This window comes from Phascolarctos cinereus, unplaced genomic scaffold (assembly GCF_003287225.1).
Source record: "Phascolarctos cinereus isolate Bilbo 61053 unplaced genomic scaffold, phaCin_HiC Scaffold_3;HRSCAF=262, whole genome shotgun sequence".
NCBI classification, from domain to species: Eukaryota; Metazoa; Chordata; class Mammalia; order Diprotodontia; family Phascolarctidae; genus Phascolarctos; species Phascolarctos cinereus.
In genome coordinates this window covers 164,927,357-164,945,715 of record NW_027555736.1, presented here as the reverse complement: position 1 = coordinate 164,945,715, position 18,359 = coordinate 164,927,357, and the positions used below count along the sequence as shown (strand labels likewise).

General features: G+C 36.3%; 1 protein-coding gene across 2 annotated transcripts in view; it reads right to left on the bottom strand.

Annotated features, from left to right (window-relative positions):
• Positions 1–18,359, bottom strand: part of COPS2 (COP9 signalosome subunit 2) — a 51,615-nt gene that overhangs the window by 19,271 nt on the left and 13,985 nt on the right. For both annotated transcript variants that reach the window (XM_020977775.2, XM_020977857.2), the window contains exons 2-4: positions 5,255–5,368; positions 3,892–3,969; positions 1,208–1,333 (exon numbers count right to left, since the gene is read on the bottom strand). In XM_020977775.2, coding sequence (XP_020833434.1) covers positions 1,208–1,333; positions 3,892–3,969; positions 5,255–5,368 — 318 coding nt within the window. The remainder of the gene's footprint in view (positions 1–1,207; positions 1,334–3,891; positions 3,970–5,254; positions 5,369–18,359) is intronic.

Sequence of the window (18,359 nt, the reverse complement as noted above, 5' to 3'; positions counted from 1 at the left end):
GCCAAATCATTTGTATACACTAACTTCTTTGCATTCACATAGCCACTTCCTAGTTTGGGTTTTTTGTAACCCCTTGCCTAGACTACAGCTACAACATTCTTACTGGACTCTCTACTTCCTTTCTCTTCTCTAATCTATCCTTCACAAAACTGTCAAATTGATATTCCTAAAACACAGATCTGACAAAGTAACTCCCCTTTCTCAAAAATCACTGGTGGCTATCTATTTCCTGTAAGATAAATTATAAAATCCCTTCTTCCACAATCTGGCCTCAATCTACTTTTGAGTTTATTTTATATTGCTCACTCCATGTATATTCTTTTCTATTCAGAACTACCTGTTCTCTACACCTAACATTCTACCTCCCACACATGCCTTTGTATATGCATTGATCCCCAAGACTGAAATGAACTTCCCTTTTCACCTCTATCACTAGGAACCCATGTTCCTTTAAAAGCTCGGCTCAGATGTTAACACAAGAACTCGCCTGATTTCCCTTCAGATGTTAGTTAGGTCACGGAGAGTTAAACACAACTGAAATTACTGAAGAACTACAAAAATTGCTCTCCATATATACCACACTCTAGCTAAATTTGACTCTCTTCTTTCCTCTGTACACTACCTGTGCTTTCTCTTCTCCCTACCTTTGTTAAAGTTATTGCTCTCTAGAATAGAAAAGCTTTTAAAAACTCATCTACAACGCCACTCTTCCAGGACGCTTCCTGCCCAAAGGACGGCATTCTCCTACTGGCCTTCACAAAGCACTCTGCTTTCACCTTTTGAATTACTGCTGTGTATTATTATCCTTGTATTTATTCACTTTTTATTTTATATATAATTACATGTTTTGCATGTAATTATTGTCTCACTCAATAAAATGTAAGCTCCTTGAGGGTAAACACTGTTCAATTTTTGTTTTTGTATCACAAGTGCCTAACACAAGTGGGCAGTTAATCTGCTAATTGATATCCCTCTACTAGACTATAAATTCTGAGGGTTGTGTCTTATTTGATCTTTGTATCTCCCAAAGAGCCTAACACAATGCCCTTGCACACAACTGATGCTTAAAAAATGTTTGCTGAATTTAATTAATGACTATAATTGTTCAGTGATGTCTCTAGGTTTAGATTTTTTAAAATATGCACAAAGTCCACTGGAAACAATGGACATGTAGGTAAGCACCAAGATGGAAAAAACTGAAGCTAACCTGTTTGGAAGTAGAGATATAATCAAGAATAGAGTTAATAGACTTTTCAGAATAATTCCTTGTGACTGCACTCCGAATGTAGGTCAATAGTTGTTTATATCTATTCATCATTTCTGGATAGTTTGTCTGTGAAGAAAAAGACATGAGATCTTGTTTAAAAATACTTTGGATAATCTTATTAACTGCATTTTACTGATTAAAACACAGAGTTCAAGTAATTACATAATTAAAAGTCATAAATATTTTAGAGAAATGCACAATCTGTTAGGAATATTATAAAAGTTTAAACAACATACTTAAGTCACTGAACCCAAATTAGTGCAACTAGATTCTAAAATAAAAATGGTGGCGAAAACTTGGTAACATTCTAAATCTTAGATTCTATTCTTTAAAATTTTTATATTTCTACTATGATAACAGGAATACATAATACAGAAAGAACCCTCAAAATTCAAAGCAATGGTCAAGCTTAAAAGCTTGGAAGAAAAGTTCCAAATCAATGCCTCTCACAATACTTTGCAGAACACCAATTTCTTTCTTCTTTTTTTTTTTTTTTAGAACACCAATTTCTTAAAGTAGCATAATTATCAGGGAGATTTCAACACTATATAATTCACAAGAGAAAGAAGTTCTTCAATACACATTGATAATAGTTGTTACCTACAAACTTACCACCCTCATGAAAACTGCAAAGTAGATGAAACTGAAGGGTCCTTGAACCTCACACATCTGTTTCAATGCCCTAAAAAGTTTTAATCCTACTTGGTGATTATCTGTTAACAGCTGATTAATCTTCAGGCAGTATACCATCCAGAACTATTTGTACTGTATTTCATGGCTCTGAAAAGCAGCATGGCACAATGTAGAGAGCTGGCCTCAGTCAGAAAAACCTGGCTTCGAGTCTTGCCTCTAATGCATGCTGGTTGTATGACCTTGGTTAAGTCACTACTTCTCAATGCTCTGAGCAACTCTCTATGACTATAAATTGCAGATATGGTGCCAACTTGCATTGGTGAAGAGAGTTTCCTTATCTGGGGTTCATAGGTCTCGTCCCCACATGACTCTTCAAGAATTAAATGTCCTCGGTATCTAAAGAAATTAATCTTCAGATTTTCAGTGAGTTTTTGGCAGGTAGATCTTTTCAGCAAAGGGGAAATCTTCCCTGAATGCCTCACATTATACAATGCAGGACAACTTATGAAGTTAGTTCTTGTCATTTAGCCCCATTTTCCCTTTGTACTTCTAGGACTCCATTTTTCCTGGGTTCTACCTTACACATCTCATCTAAGGGCAGGTATATAAATAGGTATTATGCCTTTTGTCCTTCCAAAATGCAAAGTTCATTTAAGGATTACCCATTCTAAAGATCTTTGAACGACAAATTTCTTTATAGTCAGTTAAACTGAATCAATATCAAATTTCTGAAAATAAATGCCGTTAAATTGTCTTTTAATCAGAAGTGAGAGATTAACTAACGATATTAACTTCCCTGACTTCTCTTTCAAAAAGGTATTTCCTATGCACACATCAAAATCCTGCAAGAATTCTTGAAAAATACAAGAGCTCCTTTATAACACTATGAATATTAAGATCAGGTGAAGTACAAAAATAGGAAGATAAACGCCAGCTAAAGGTAATTTTTGTTTTTGTAAAAGAGATCTAAAGCACCATCTGAGTTGAAGGAGGATTCCCTATAGAACAGAGGTTCTTGATCTTCTTCATGTAATGTACTCCTTTGGTAAAGACTACAGATCTCTTCTCAAAATGTTTTTAAATGCAAAAAATAAAATGCATGGATTACAAAGGAAACCAATTATACCGAAATTAAACTGTCAAAATATTTTTTAAAAAGAAGAAGCACATAGACCAGATTCCAAGTTAAGAAACCCCTTCTATACATGGTGAGATCTAGATGTTTCTGCCTATGGATATCATGCTAGTTGTATCAACTGCCTAAACAGGACATAAATCCACTGAAAATACTATACACACAGGAAAAAACCAACTGGATAAAAAATGCTTATTATCTAGATTATGACACGAGGTTAGATGGATAACTCATAGGACTCATTCATTTCTGTCTCTCGGTATATTACGTACAAATATTTACATATAATGCACCTGTCGCATATATTATATATATATATTTGTGTATATTCTCCCCCCCCCCCCGTAAAATAAGGTGATCTCTGGACTGGATGATCTCTTGAGTTCACCTTTCCAGCTCTATTATGATCCTTTAACTGACAGAAATTTATGAACATATGTGTCACGTATATTTCATTGAACAGGATGTACGGTAATCACACTACTAAGAAGGAAAGCAGTGTTAGCATGGAAACATGTTTTTATATAAAACTTCAAAGTATGTATTGCATAGAAAGAGCAACGGACTTGGCATCAGATGATCAGGTCTTGATTCTGGCATTGAAATTAAAACCCATATGACCAAGGGCAAATTAAGTTATGCCTCTCACTCTCAGTTTACTCATCTGTAAATTGGGAATGATGACTGAATTCTCAATCTCACAAGGCTGTTTTTAGGAAAGCTCTTTGTAAACTTAAAGCATCATCGTCTTGTAATACAATATTGCCATGTAATGCTAACTTGCATGAAATGGCAAGATACAACTAAACTCTACCTGTACAATAAAATTATTTCTATGTCTCCCAATAATTCTTACCAACTTGAAGTTTATTTTAATCATCTGTTTCAGTGCTTTAAATCCCCACTCTCCTTTTTCACCTTCAAGCTCTAAAACCTGAAAGAGAAAGGCATTTTCCTCAATCCATTATTAATATACTATATCATGGCAACATTTAGGGTATGAAAACCACTTACATAGGAATTGCTTCGTTTTTATCCTAGGGATATTTTAAGCAAATAATGCAAATACAAGACAAAACAATATAAAAGACTTCTTCAAAATATGAAAGCAAAAATGAATTTGCTTAAAAGTTCTTTCAGGAAAAAGCAAAGAAAGATTAGTCTACTATGGTTCTAACTCTGAACAAGTATTTTCATAAGTTCCTCAAACAGAATTCCTAAAACTGTGCCTATACGATGTAATTTAATGTACTGGAAAGAGCACTGGATTTAAAGGCAAAGGACCGAGATTCAAATCCTGGTTCTGAAGCTCATCTTTGTGACCTTGGTCAAATCATTCAGCTCCTGTAGGTCTAAATTTTATCATCCATTAATGAGATGGTTATTTTAGATCAGAGTTTTTAATCTTTTTGTGTCATAAAGCCCTTTAGAAATCTAGTAAAGCCTGTGAATCTCTTCTCAGAATATTTTTAAAAATTCATAATTGAAGGAAATGCTAAAGTTCAGACAGTAGTTAATGGTTATCAGCTAATGGAAAATAAAAGATAATCCCCACTACATTTCTCCCTCCATCCCCATCCAAGGTCATGGATTCCCTGAAACCCACCAAGAACTTGACCTACATGATCACTAAGGTCCCTTGCAGCGCTAAATTAAGATATTATGACCTAGTCTAGGATAAATTAAAATGATAAAGAATAGAATGGAGCACAGCCAAAAGAGTCAGGAGACTGCTCTCCTAAATCTCACTTACGACACTACTTGTGTTATTTTGGGCAATTCATTAAACCTCTTTGGGTCTCAGTTTCCTCAACTATGAAATGAGGATTTGGACTATCTAGTCTCTGAGGAATCTTCTAGCTCTAAGTTCTATGATTATAAAGACTAAAGACTTCTATGACTAACTGAAGAGGAAAACATGGATACTGCTCAAAGATTCTCAGTATTCTGGGACACCTGCCCTAAACAGATTTAGCGGAAAGCTATTTCACAATTAACAAAGAATGAGACAGTCCTTATTAAATTTTTGCTAAGTATTTAGAATGCAAATTTATGTTAACAGTTTTATTGTGGCTACAGAATAATACTTATAATATTTTGAACAGTTGTTTTAAGATATTTGTACATATGTAATAGTCTCATTTGTTCTACATAACTTATATACACATGTGTATATATTCACAAATAAGCTAATAAAAGTAGTTTTAAAAAGTAAGTACCTTCTGGAAACTGCTTAATGCTGCTTTTGGGTCATCTTCCTTCAATGCTTTGGAATTGTAGTACTGGTTTTCCAAATCCACATTTGGTTCAGAGTTACTATCTTCAGAATATTCCTATATTTTAGGAAGAAAAATGAACATAGAAAATCAAGATAGTAGCAAAAACTTCTCTTGAATTCTAATGGAAAATTAAGTATAAATAATCCATTGACTGCTATCCAGTGTAGAAGTAAAAAATCCTGAAAAAAAAAATACAAGTGCTGAAGTTGTCTGTGACAACTTAGTTAAGGCAAACAAACTCAAATTAGAAAAAAAGTTACTTTCTCAGCTTCCTCCCTCTAAAACTTCATAATGGTAGAAAGTTTTAGAGGCCCACAGGATGTATAGCAAGTATAAGTATTATACAGGTAAGTTTTGATTATAATAAGTTATAGTTCAGTTCACTTCAAAACGTATTTACTATGGATAAGAGCTGTGTTATATTGCAGGGGTGTGTGAAAATGAAAAGAGGGGTAAAGTAAAACAAGGCATATGTTTTGAAGAAACTTAAATATAATAAACTGTTTCTAGAAAAAAAGGGGGAATTAAAATTAGGTTGCTAAAAGAAGCAGGCTTAAAAAAAAATAAAAGAAGCAGGCTTATACAATATAAAGGTCTCCAAAGAAATGTAAATCTGAAGTATCCTGTGAATTACTTGGACAGTAAACTATATACCTACAAACTCTTTTTCCTTCTTCAGAGCAAAAGAATATCTTCTACAGCTTGAAAGCACAGAAACAAAATGGGGGAAAAAATGTGAAGTTCTTGGGAAATGAGCAGTAAATTTACCATCTTAACTCTCAATCCTCCAGTGCTTTTGTCTTATTTACTCCTTTTCAACTCTAAAGCCTGGGTACTGAAATAAAAATTTTGTAGACCTGTGTGTATGGGAAGAATAGGCAGTCTCACCCACTTTTACAGATCAGCACCAGGGTAGCTGTCCAAACAAGTTTTATACTCTCTGCTGCTAAACAGAATTCACTTTCCTTTCCATCTCCTGGTGCAGACCAAACCTCTGCTACCCTTCTCAGATGTCTGCCCTGTAGAGTCACCTTGCAGCAACCTTTGCTTTCCTTCCATAAACCCCAGTTTCCTTTTGTTCCCACCTCACCTAGCAGCAATGAGGAAAAATCTTCAGTCAAAGAGATGAGAAAAAAACAGCCGTACACTATAGTGCGACCGATGCTTCTCCCTCTTTCACTACTAACAGCAACCAGCATTAGGGACTAGCCAGGCCTAAAAGAGAAGGCTAAGTGACAGGGGAAGGATGGAGTGCTGGGCCTGAAGACAGGAAGACCTGAGTTCAAATTTAACCTCAGACACTACTCACAGTATGACCATGGGCACTTCAACCTGTCTGCCTCAGTTTCCTCACCTATAAAATGGGGATTATAATAGCTCCTACCTCACAGAAGTGTTGTGAAGATCAAATGAGATAAAATCAATAAAGTGCTTAGCACAGTGCCTGACATGTAGCAGGCCCACATTTAATAAATCCTTCTTCCTTTACCCACCCACTTTCCCTTCTCCTCAACCCAGTGAAACTATGACTTAGAAAGTTTTTAGAGTCATTCACTAATCTCTAGCTCTTATTCCTTGGAGCAGTCTTTTCTTCCTCCTCCATCTATAGCCCTTATCCCAGCCAACTGGAGTCATTATTGTGGCCTAGGGCTTGGAGTCCCTGTGTGTACCTAAGATCTCACCAACTTTGCCGGGTTGTTGTGAGGATCAAATGAAATAGTATTTGTAAGGCACTTAGCACAGTGCCTGGCACACAGTGCCTGGCACATAGTAGGCTCACTTCTACTCCCCAAGCTGAAACACAAAACATTGGTAACAGAAACAAAATAATAAATTGAGTTTAGGTAATATGGCAGCATCAGTACACTGCAGGTTAAATTCATTTAGGTTTTTTGTGGACTGGCCTATCAAAACATTTAAAACAATGTTTCTATTTCAAAAGGTGCTCTGAGATACAAACAAGTCATTTAAAAATGAATATTTGCAGCACAATTTGTTTCTAATTTGGGGGCTATTTGTATAATGTATGTGATTACAACACTAAACAGGTCCTTTTAAACAATTTTCTTCGTATCTTACTCATTTAACATGGTTTAACAGAAGGGCTAAACGGTTTTTGGAACAAAACCAAGGAATTTAAAATAAAAATAAACATAACCAATTATGTTTCTATCATCTCATGAGGATAAAATATTTCCAGGAAACACTTCTTGCTGGACATTGCCATTACGTAAATTTTTGCTTCTAGGGAGAAAAAACTGGAAAATCAAGAAGAAAAAAATATGGATATGGATAACTGCTTATGATTAAGCAGAAAATATACTACAAAGATTGGATTTTGAAAACTTAATTTTTCCAATTTATTATTCTGCCAAACACGGCAGCACCTCTGAGGTGTTAAAAGTGGCACTAACATTTAAAATCATTACAAGAAATATAATAATAATAGTTATAATTTATATAGCACTTTAACATTTGATAAGCACTTCACAAATATTACTGGGGAAGTAGATGCTATCATCATCCTCATTTTACATATAATGAAACATATGATTTGCCCAGAATCACACAACTTGTCAGTGTCTGAGGCAGGATTTGAAATTAGGTCTTTCTGACTCCAGTTCTAGTACTCCTATCCACTGTATCGTCCAGCTGTCCTTAATCTAATAAATGGAAAATACATATGGCTTGGGATAAAGTAACAAAAAAATACCGCTTTATAAAACATAAGATGAAAATTTCCTTCTCAGTTACAACGTCACCGGCAAGATGTCAGAAGACAAAGGGTAAGATAATAGCGAATTAAGGAAAATAACCCCAAAGCAAGGATGTAGAGACAAGAACATAATACAATCTTTAGTCAGTAAATAGCTCTATGGTCAAACTCTAATGTTCTACATAACGGGCAAGAGAACAATTAAAGATAGGTCAGAGCACAATGAAGTTAATGTAGCAAATTTTAATCAAAAGCTCAAATGTTTTCTTTACTACAAATCAATGTTAAATTTTTTGCTTAAACAATAGGTAGTTGGTACTGATTCCTGTTGAGAGTAACATTAAATACTACTTGACTGGCAGTGTGCTGAAAGAGTTTGGATTTAGAGAACGTGACCTCATGAGGAAACTGGATGACTCCGGAAGAGAGAGGCTGAGGACTCTGTGTAGCTCTGCCTCACTTAAAACCCAATTCGTGTGCAAGTCAAGACACTGCTCATATAGTCATGTCACTAGTCCTCTTCAAAAATGAAGCACCGCCATCAATTTGGATATTTACTTCCTTCTAGGGGGCAGGTTGCACATGCTGTCTTACCCGTAAAGGTCAGGATTCCAGTATCAGCTACTATCGCGAGTGCCCTAATGTGACATCTAACCAAAGATGATCATGAGAAGGACAGAAGAATGCTTATTCTGTTTCGCAGCGATATAATTAGATGTGAGTTCCCTAATAACTAACAAAGAAAATAAATTTAAAACAAGGACCCTGTCTTGTAGTTCCCATATCCCTCACTGTACCTACTGCAGGGCCACCTAGGAGTTGCTTAATACAAACCTGCCGAATGACTGAAATGGAGTTTGGTTCTGCATATGAGAGCAATGTTTTCACCATCATTTTACAAATTAAGTTGTCATCATGAAGAATATATGAATACACATATAATCAATCAATAAGCATTTATTAAGCAACTACTAAGCATTATACTATGTGCTGGGGGATACAAATGCAAAAAGTGAATGATCCCTACTCTCAATGAGGATGTCAGCAGAGACAAAACACAAAAGAACAATACTCATACTGGGAAATATTTTTTATAACTTCTCAAAGGTCCTTAAGGACCTGAAATAGCAATAATCTCAAAGTAAAAATCCAGTTTACTACTTCTTTGTATAGGGGCTTAATAATCTATCCATTCATATTGCCATAAACACTAAATTACCAATATTATTTCCAGAGGAGGACTAAGGAAGCCCAGGCTTCATGACAGGCATTAGAAACTATTTATAAAGCTGATTACATTTGTATTTGTTAATGCTGGCAGTTGCTTCTTAAGTGGTATGTTAGAAAAATACACTGAATCAAACTGGAAGATTTGGATTCAACCTCCGGCTCTGTTACTTTCTATTTGTGTAACTGAGCAAGTCACTTTTCTTCTTCCAGCCTCAGCTATAACTCCAGAGGGTCAGACTGGATTTTCTCTAAGATTTTTGCCAAATCTAAATTCTGTTACCCCATAAAGAATTACTGAAAAGAAATTGCCTCTCTTACTTTGACTGTTTACATTACATTCTTTAGCTAATGGATGCAGAGTTGGAAGGAATCTTGAGACCATCTAGTCCATTTTATAAACTAGCTCCTCATTTTATAGTTGGAGAAAGTGAGGCTCAGTTAAGATATGCAACTTGTCTAAGGTCAATGAGGACACAGACACAATAAGTAGCAGAACCAGCATTGGAACTCAAGCGCAATGACTTCACAAACCAGTGCTATTTTCATTTTATTACAGGGTTTTCAATTGTGGTTTTCCCTTTTTACATCTGTTATTTTTACAACTTTTGGCAAATTAAAGAGTCTCAACAAACAAACAAAACCCCAGCAAAACTGTGGATATAGAGTCAGTTTCTGAAGTAGGAAAATGTGGGTTCAAATCCTACCTCTGACACACAGTGACTCTGTGGCCTTGGGCAAGTCACAATCTCTTAAGTGTTCTAGGCAATTTCCCAAGACTGTAAGTTCCAAAAAGGATGCAGTTCTGTGTGTCTCATGTAGTATACACACAAGAATGTTCCTCTTGTAAATTTGCTACTATATATGAAAATCTAATTTTATAAAAAGAGATGGAGGGGTATTATTTATATGACAAAAGTTATATTCACTTTTCAAAAGAATTCCCCTAGAATCTTTGAAATAGCTAGTGAATTTAAGCTATGATCTGCTTCATAAAAGTCTAACAAGGTAATTTTTGAAGACATATTTGAGTTATATCTAGAGAACTTTGTGCATTATTACTCTCTCAAAACTCTAATTTGATTAAATTCTACTTCAGGTTTGAGATAGAGCTGGCTTAGTGTTTACTATTTGTTGATTATGAAAAAAGTGTTTGACCCAATAGAACAAAATACCATCTTTAAAGGCTCTCTTTCAACATATTGTCTCCCATCCATAAGTTAAAATTATTGAAGATCCATTAAAGGATAAAACAAAAGAAATAATCTTGCTCAACAACCCTTTTATTGGAGACATCAGATAAGGTATAAAACAGGGAGATGCATGCTTGCCAAAAGTGTTTGCCACTGTTAAGGAAGAGTTCAGAAATAGGGTCTAAGTAGAGGGAGATTCTCTTTGAATAGCGAAGTCCTCCAGATGATCCTGTTACTGGATAACATTGTGCTGATTGCATTAAGTCCTGGAACACTGCAAAGCCCTTTTTTTGTGTGTGAGGCTATAGGGGTTAAGTGACTTGCCCAAAGTCACACAGCTAGTAACTGTCAAGTGTCTGAGGCCAGCTTTGAAGTCAGGTCCTCCAGACTCCAGGGCCGGTGCTTTATCTACTGCATCACCTAGCTGCCCTGAAGGTGACAATTATGGCAACTGGGTGCAGTGAGGTATGTTAGTAACTTACAGGAGATAGGTGCTTAAATGGATAGAAGGGGCCAAAGAGGCAGGGGGTTCTTAAAGTGACTGATCCCAGTGTGTCTAATCAGAGTCTCTTAACCTTTTGTGTCAGACCCTTCTGGCAATATGGTGAAGCCTATAAATTCCTTCTCATGTTTTAAAAGCATAAAATATAACGCATATGATTAGACAGGATGATAAAGGTTAATGAAAATAAAGATGTAATTTTTTTTGCCCATCCAAGTTCTCAAATCCCTATCCCCACATGTACAAAAATATTCCCAGCAGCTCTTTTTGTGGTGGCAAAGAACTGGAAATTGAGAGGATGCCCATCAATTAGGGAATGGCTGAGCAAGTCATGGTATATGAATGTAATGGAATACTATTTGTGCTATGAGAAATGATGAACAGGCTGGCTTCAGAAAAACATGGAAAGACTTGCATGGTCTGATGCCAAGTGAAGTGAGCAGAACCAAGAGAACGTTGTACACAATAACAGTCATGTTGTGCAATGAATAATACTGATAAACTTAACCTTTCCCAGCAACACAAGGATCTAAGACATCTCCAAAGGCCTCGTGACGGAAAATGCTATCCACATCCAAAGAAAGAACTATGGAATTTGAATGCAGATCGAAGCATAGTGTTTGCTATTTTTTTCTCTTCTATTGAGTTTTGTTTCCTCTTTTTGGTGGCTCTTCCTATTGGTTCTAATTTTTACTTACAACACCACTAATGTGAAAATATGTTTAATAGGAATGTATATGTATAGCCTATATCAGATTGTGCACTATGGCGGGAAGGAAGGGGGAGAAAAATTTTAAACTCAAAAGCATATGGAAGTGATTGTTGATAAATCAAAATAAATAAATTTTTAAAAAAAGAACCCCTGGGTTTAAATGACTGCTAGAGTACAGAAGGAATACCTATAGCTCCCAGAATATAGAAGGAAGGGGCTTTGAAGCTACTGATTCCTTTATGTAACAACTGCATTTCCAGTTCTGAAATGCAGCCTAAGGGGAGGATCTCAGGAGAGATGACTGGCATTATGTGTTTGAAGTGGGGAACAGCAAAACTGGAAGAAAATATTAAAGTGGGAAGAAAAAAATGGCAAGCTGTTGTTAGATGTGTGTGTGTGTATGTATGATCTTTAAGCCAAGTGTTTGTTTGTAAGTCAGAGACCACTCATGTATCCTTTTTATTAGACTCTAACGTCCTAGAGGGCAGGTACCACATTGTTTTTCATCTTTGTATTTTCAGTGGCTAATATAGTATACTGCCTATAAGTAGCCACTTAATAACGAATGTTTGCTGAACTCAAGTAACAAACTGAATAGGTGGTATGATCCAATTCACAGAAAATCTGTTACATGCAGAAGACATTGTTTAAGATCACAACCCTAGTGGTAGCTAGGTGGCGCAGTGGACAGAGCACTGGCCCTGAAGTCAGAAGGATGTGAGTTCAAATCTGGCCTCCGACAAAACACTTGACACTTACTAGCTGTGTGACCCTGGGCAAGTCACTTAACCCCAACTGCCTAAAAAGCAAAAAAAGAAAAAAAAAAAAGAAAAAGATCACAGTCCTGATGTCACCACAACTAAACATACAATACAATGAACAAACTTCGAAATTTTGGAAGTGTAAAGTACAATAGCATTTACAGAGTTAGTTTCTTGGAATAAAATCTAAAATTGTTTCAGACACAGAAGGTGTGGTATGCTACATAAGAACTCGTTTAAAGAAGAGAATGCTAAATAATCAGTAGATTTTTCACTTTTTCACTTAAGAATAACATGACATCTTCAGACCTTGGCAGTCTCACTTCAAAACTCTGGCTGATTTTTGGAGGGTAGGGAATCCATATGGCAAAAAACACAGGTTGCTTTTAGCTATAACCTGTGTTTCCCAAAGGTGTTCTGATCAATCTAGATTATAGGGTACAATGGAGGTGATAATGGCTGAGGCATACTGTTGCTAGAGCTGTGAACTGATCCAACCGTTTGGTTATCAAATTGGAACTGTGCAAGAAAAGTCTTCATATCCTTTAACCTGCAAACTGTCACAAGCCATCCATATCCCTTAACCTCAAGATTCCACTATTTCACTACAAATATCCCAAAGAAGTCAAAGATAGAAATGAAGATCCAATGTATACAAAACATTCATAGCAACACTTTTGTGCTAAGTCAAATAAAGTCTGAACAGAGCAACCTAGTTAAGCATGGGTGGAGGCACACAGTCCATGACATACACATAGACCTAAGTTAGCAGCATGTCCAAACTCAGGGATAGGCACTAGTTAAGGCACAAGTAGGTAAATATGTTCATACAGCACTTACTGAGGTTGGCAAGGATTCGTTTTTGAGAACTGTCATAAATGGTGGACTGTCTGAGGGACTATATGTGTTAATTAAAGTTTCCATGGTTCAATGGGGGAAAAAGCACTGGATGTGGAGTCAGAAAAACATTGACACAGAGCTGGAAGAGATCTTGACTATTATCTAGTTAAATCTTCTTATTTTAAAGAAAAGTTAAGTCACTGATCCAAGATCACAAAGGTAGGAACTAAATTTGAAACTCAGCTCTGCTACTGTGACACCATGGGTAAAGTCACTTAGACCATCTGACCTTTCATTACCTTAGAATTTGTAAAATGAGAGGGGATGGGCTAGATGACCTCTAGAATCCTTCCCTTCTGGCTACAGATCTAAATAAATTTATAAATTGTAAAGATGAAATCTGAATTTACTAGCATCACATAATCCATGACCAGTTTTTACGTGATTTTTAGAAGGTGAGATCAACTTGTCTACAGAGAAATTTTACTTGGAATATTTGGTACCCTCAGATACCTCCTTTCTGTAACATTCATTTTAGAGAGAAAATTGTTCAAGAAATTAAAAAAAAAAATTAAATCTACGACAGGATGAGAATACTTCAGCAATAATAAAATATCCATGGTATCATTAGCATAGGTATTCACTCTTTCAACCTATAAAAATTCCAACTCCTCCACACTTTTAGTAACTATAGTCATCATGAGAGGAAATGGCTAAAAAACAAAAACCTCAAACCATCCAAAGCCTGTTGGCTCATCTCATGATAAGCCTTTCCAAACTTAGCAGGCCTGATCCTCAAGACAACAAACCGTCATTGAGCTCATACTCTTGTCCAGGGGTGTGGAAGTTGGGCCTCAAAGCCACACGTAGCCCTCTAGGTCCTCAAGTGCAGCCCTTTGACTGAATTCAAACTTCACAGAACAAATCCCCTTATAATAAAAGGATCTGTTCTGTAAAACCTGGCCTCAGTCAAAAGGCCACACCCAAGGACCTAGCAGACCAAACGTGGCCTCAAGGCCGAAGATTCCCCACCCCTGTGGTCTAGTCCCTCCAGCTAAGTAGTCCTACCAGAATTTGTCCTCTGCAAGCAGAAACTTCAAGGATCCAGGGTCACCTCCATATCTCATATTGTTGTTGTTGAGTTGTTTCAGTTGTGTCTGACTCTGTGACCCCATGTGGAGTATTCTTGGCAAAGAACTGGAGTGGTTGCCATTTCCTTCTCCAACTCCCAGAAGCTAAGTGTCTGAGGCTGAATTTCAACTCAGGTCTTCCTGATTGGGCCTTGTGCTGCACCACGTAGCTCCTCCATATCTCATGTGGGATAGGACTTTAGGCAGCTAAATAGAAATGGATAGAATATTGGACTTATGAGTCAGGAAGACCAGAGTTCAAATTCTGCCCGAGAAGCTTATTAGCTCTGTGATCCTGGGCAAGCCATATTAAGCCCTCTCAGCTTCTTTTTTCTCTTCTGTAAAATCTATGTCACAGGATGGCTGGAAGGATCAAATGAGGTAACATCTAAAGGACTTTGTAAAAACCTTAAAATGCTATACAAATGCTAGCTATAATTATTATTTTTACTTCAGTGGAGGTAGAGAAAGAAACTATTAAAATTTCTCAATCTGAGACATAGTTAACAACCCCTTTAATTCAGAAGTCAGACATCTGGCAATCACAACCTTAAGCAACACAGCCTTGAAAAAGTAGATAAATATGGTATCTGAGAATCAAATAGCTATAATAAGTCTTAGTTCTAATTCCATGCATTTTACTATGAAGGAGAGGTTTTTAAGGCTCTTCTTCCTCAGAAGCTACTACTATTTAACAAAAAATTCTTAGCAAACTTAGTTTTAATGGAACCAACTACAGTTCCAGAGGACTCTTAATGAAAAAAAAAATTGTTAACCAGCTCCAGGGAGAGAACTGATGGACTCATAGTACAGACTGAAGCAAATTCGCTAATGCAGCAATCTGTTTTGCTTCATTATACATACTTGTAACAGATTTTTTTCTTGCTTTTTAATGGATAGGGGAAAGGAAGAGGAAGGGACAGAACTTGGAACTGAAAAGAAAACAAACAAAAAAACCCAACAAAAAATACCTAAAACCCACAAAAGATTAGAAGCAAAGAACTGAAACAGAATTAAAATTAGAAAGGAAGCAGAGGACCTGGTAGAAAGGGTATCAAAAAAAAGGGGCGATAACAGAGGACTAGTGGAGGTGAAGACAACAATGATTTTGAGTGAAAAGTATTACAATATGTTCAATTTCCTCTGCTGAAGAAGGTATATTACATACTAATAAAGATGTTTAAAGTTTTGATCCTTTCAGTGTGGCAAGCGTCAGTTATTGAGGAAAACCCATTTATGCAGAATTCTTATATATTCTGATAATGCCCGATACTACTGTAATTTGTAAAAGATAGTAGCATGAAATTGATCAACTCACACAAAAGATCCCCCCATACTTACACAGATCTTAGAATTTGAAATTAGAATAATTATATCAACAGGTTTTTGTTTTTCCTTTAAGATAAGCACATGTAGGGGTAGCTAGGTACGCAGTGGATAGAGCATTGGCCATGAAGTCAGGAGGACCTGAGTTCAAATCCGACCTCAGACACATAATACTTCCTAGCTGTGTGACTCTGGGAAGGTCACTTAACCCCAACTGCCTCACTAAAAAAATAAGATAAGCACACATGACAAAATTCAGCCAGTATCTGAATTATTATTATCAATTAGCAAATTATTACCTAAGTCAAGAGGCGGCCATAATGTAGTAGACAGAACCCTGACCTTTTGAGTCAAAAAGACCTGAGTTTGCTTCTACCTCTGATGTACACTGGTTGTGTCACCCTGGGCATGTCACTTCACCTTTTGGTACTCTAAATGACCCTCAAAACCCTCAAGTTGCAGAGAATGTACTTAACTGCACTGGTAAGGAGAGTTTCTTCACCTGAGAATTCCCTGTATCAATAAAATCAGTCCCCATCCTCAATATAGGTATTTATGATGTAGAAAATAAAGCATTTGTTACAAATGTCAATCCATTTTAGCCTGGGAATTACATAAAATTTAATGACAAAATTTCTACAATACATATAAACACTCTCTTATCACCTTGCCGTGTCATAATAGGACCATTTAAACTAGTCTTGTCTCCTGGTAGTTCTTCTTTATATAAAACTTTTTATGAACTTGAGGTTCTCACTTTTTTTGTTTTATTTTGTTTTGTTTTTTAGGCAACCGGGGTTAAGTGACTTGCCCAGGGTCACACAGCTAGTAAATGTCAAGTGTTTGGTCTGAGGCTGGATTTGAACTCAGGTCCTCCTGACTTCAGGGATGGTGCTCTATCCACTGCCCCACCTAGCTTCCCCGAGGTTCTCACTTTTACAACCGACCTGGCTGCTCAGCATGGAAAAGTCTGGGAGTCTTCACAATATTTTCTAAGAGGAGGCTCCAGAAACTATGTGCTAAGTGAAATTCTTGCCCTTAGTTTTTAATAATCCACTTTTAAAATTTATTCTGATGAATAATTATAAAAAGATCACTATTTACAATACTGATAACTATTGTGTCTCAAGGACACAATTCTGTGTAACATAACTCTATAAGCCATTAACATATATTAATGAAAGTATGTTGTAATGACCAAATGTCAGAGAACCAGAATCCGTCCTTGTTTCATGAGTCTACAACTAATTAACATATTCAAAAGGAAAACTTTTGTAAAAGGGATTTGATATTCAATTCAATTCAACATATCTTTTAAGCATCAATTTATAGTGGATTAAAATGATAGGCACTGGGAGAAAACAGAGAACTTAGATAAGACAATTTGACTGTCCACTTGGTGCTTCCTGTCTACTATTAAGAACACTGCCACTCTTCTCATTCAGAGTGACTCCTCACTTTATTACCTCACAATCAGTGACCAAACCTGTTTAATTATATCTCCACCCCATCTTTTATATCAGTCTCCTCTCTCCTTACATAGCTACCATTCTAGTTCATTTAAGCTTTCACTATCTCTCTTTGGACTACCATTAACAGCCTCATAAATCAGTCCCTCTGCCTCAAGTTTCTCCCTTTTAATTCATCCTGCCAAAGTGACTAAAGGGCAGGTCTAACTAACTACATCACTCTCCTTGTTCCCAAAACCCCAGTGGCATCTCTGTTGTCTCGAGGATCATACACAAACTCCTCTGTTTGGCATTTAATGTGCTCCATCATCTAACTGCAGCCTACCTTTCCAGGCTGATAACATGTTAATGCCTTTCAAACAGTTTCTGGTCCAGCCAATCCATAGCTTCTTGTGCCTCACATGTGACATTCCAGCTCCCATCAGCATCTCTTTGCTCAGACTTGTCCCCATGCCTAGAATGTATTCTCTCCTTTATCTCCCTCTACCTCTTAAATACCATTTTTCTTCAAAGCTTAGTTCAAGTGAACTTCGCATAACTGACCATATCAATAACAAAATCCTACAGAAATCATACGATTATCTCAGGAGATGCATAAAAAGCTTTTGACAAAATACAGCACCCGTTCCTATTAAAAACACCAGAGAGCATAGGAATAAATGGAGCTTTTCTTAAAATGATAAGATCTAAAACCACCAGTAAGCATTATCTGTAAGCTAGAAGCCTTCCCAATAAGATCAGAGTTGAAACAAGGATGTCCATTATCACCACTATTAATCATTGTTGTACTAGAAATGTTAGCTTTAGCAATAAGAGAAGAAAAATAAATTGAAGGAATCAGAATAGGCAAGAAGGAAGCAAAACTATCACTCTTCAAAGATGATATGATGGTATACTTAGAGAATCCTAGAGAACCAACTAAAAAACTGGTTGAAATAATTAACTTCAACAAAGTTGCAGGATATAAAATAAACCCACATAAACCATCAACATTTCCATATATTACCAACAAAGCCCAGCAGCAAGAGATAGAAAGAGAAATTCCATTTAAAATAGCCACAGGCAATATAAAATACTTGAGTCTACTTGCCAAGACAAACCCAGGGCTAAATGAATACAAATATCCAACACTTTTCCCGCAAATAAAGTCAGATCTAAACAATTGAAAA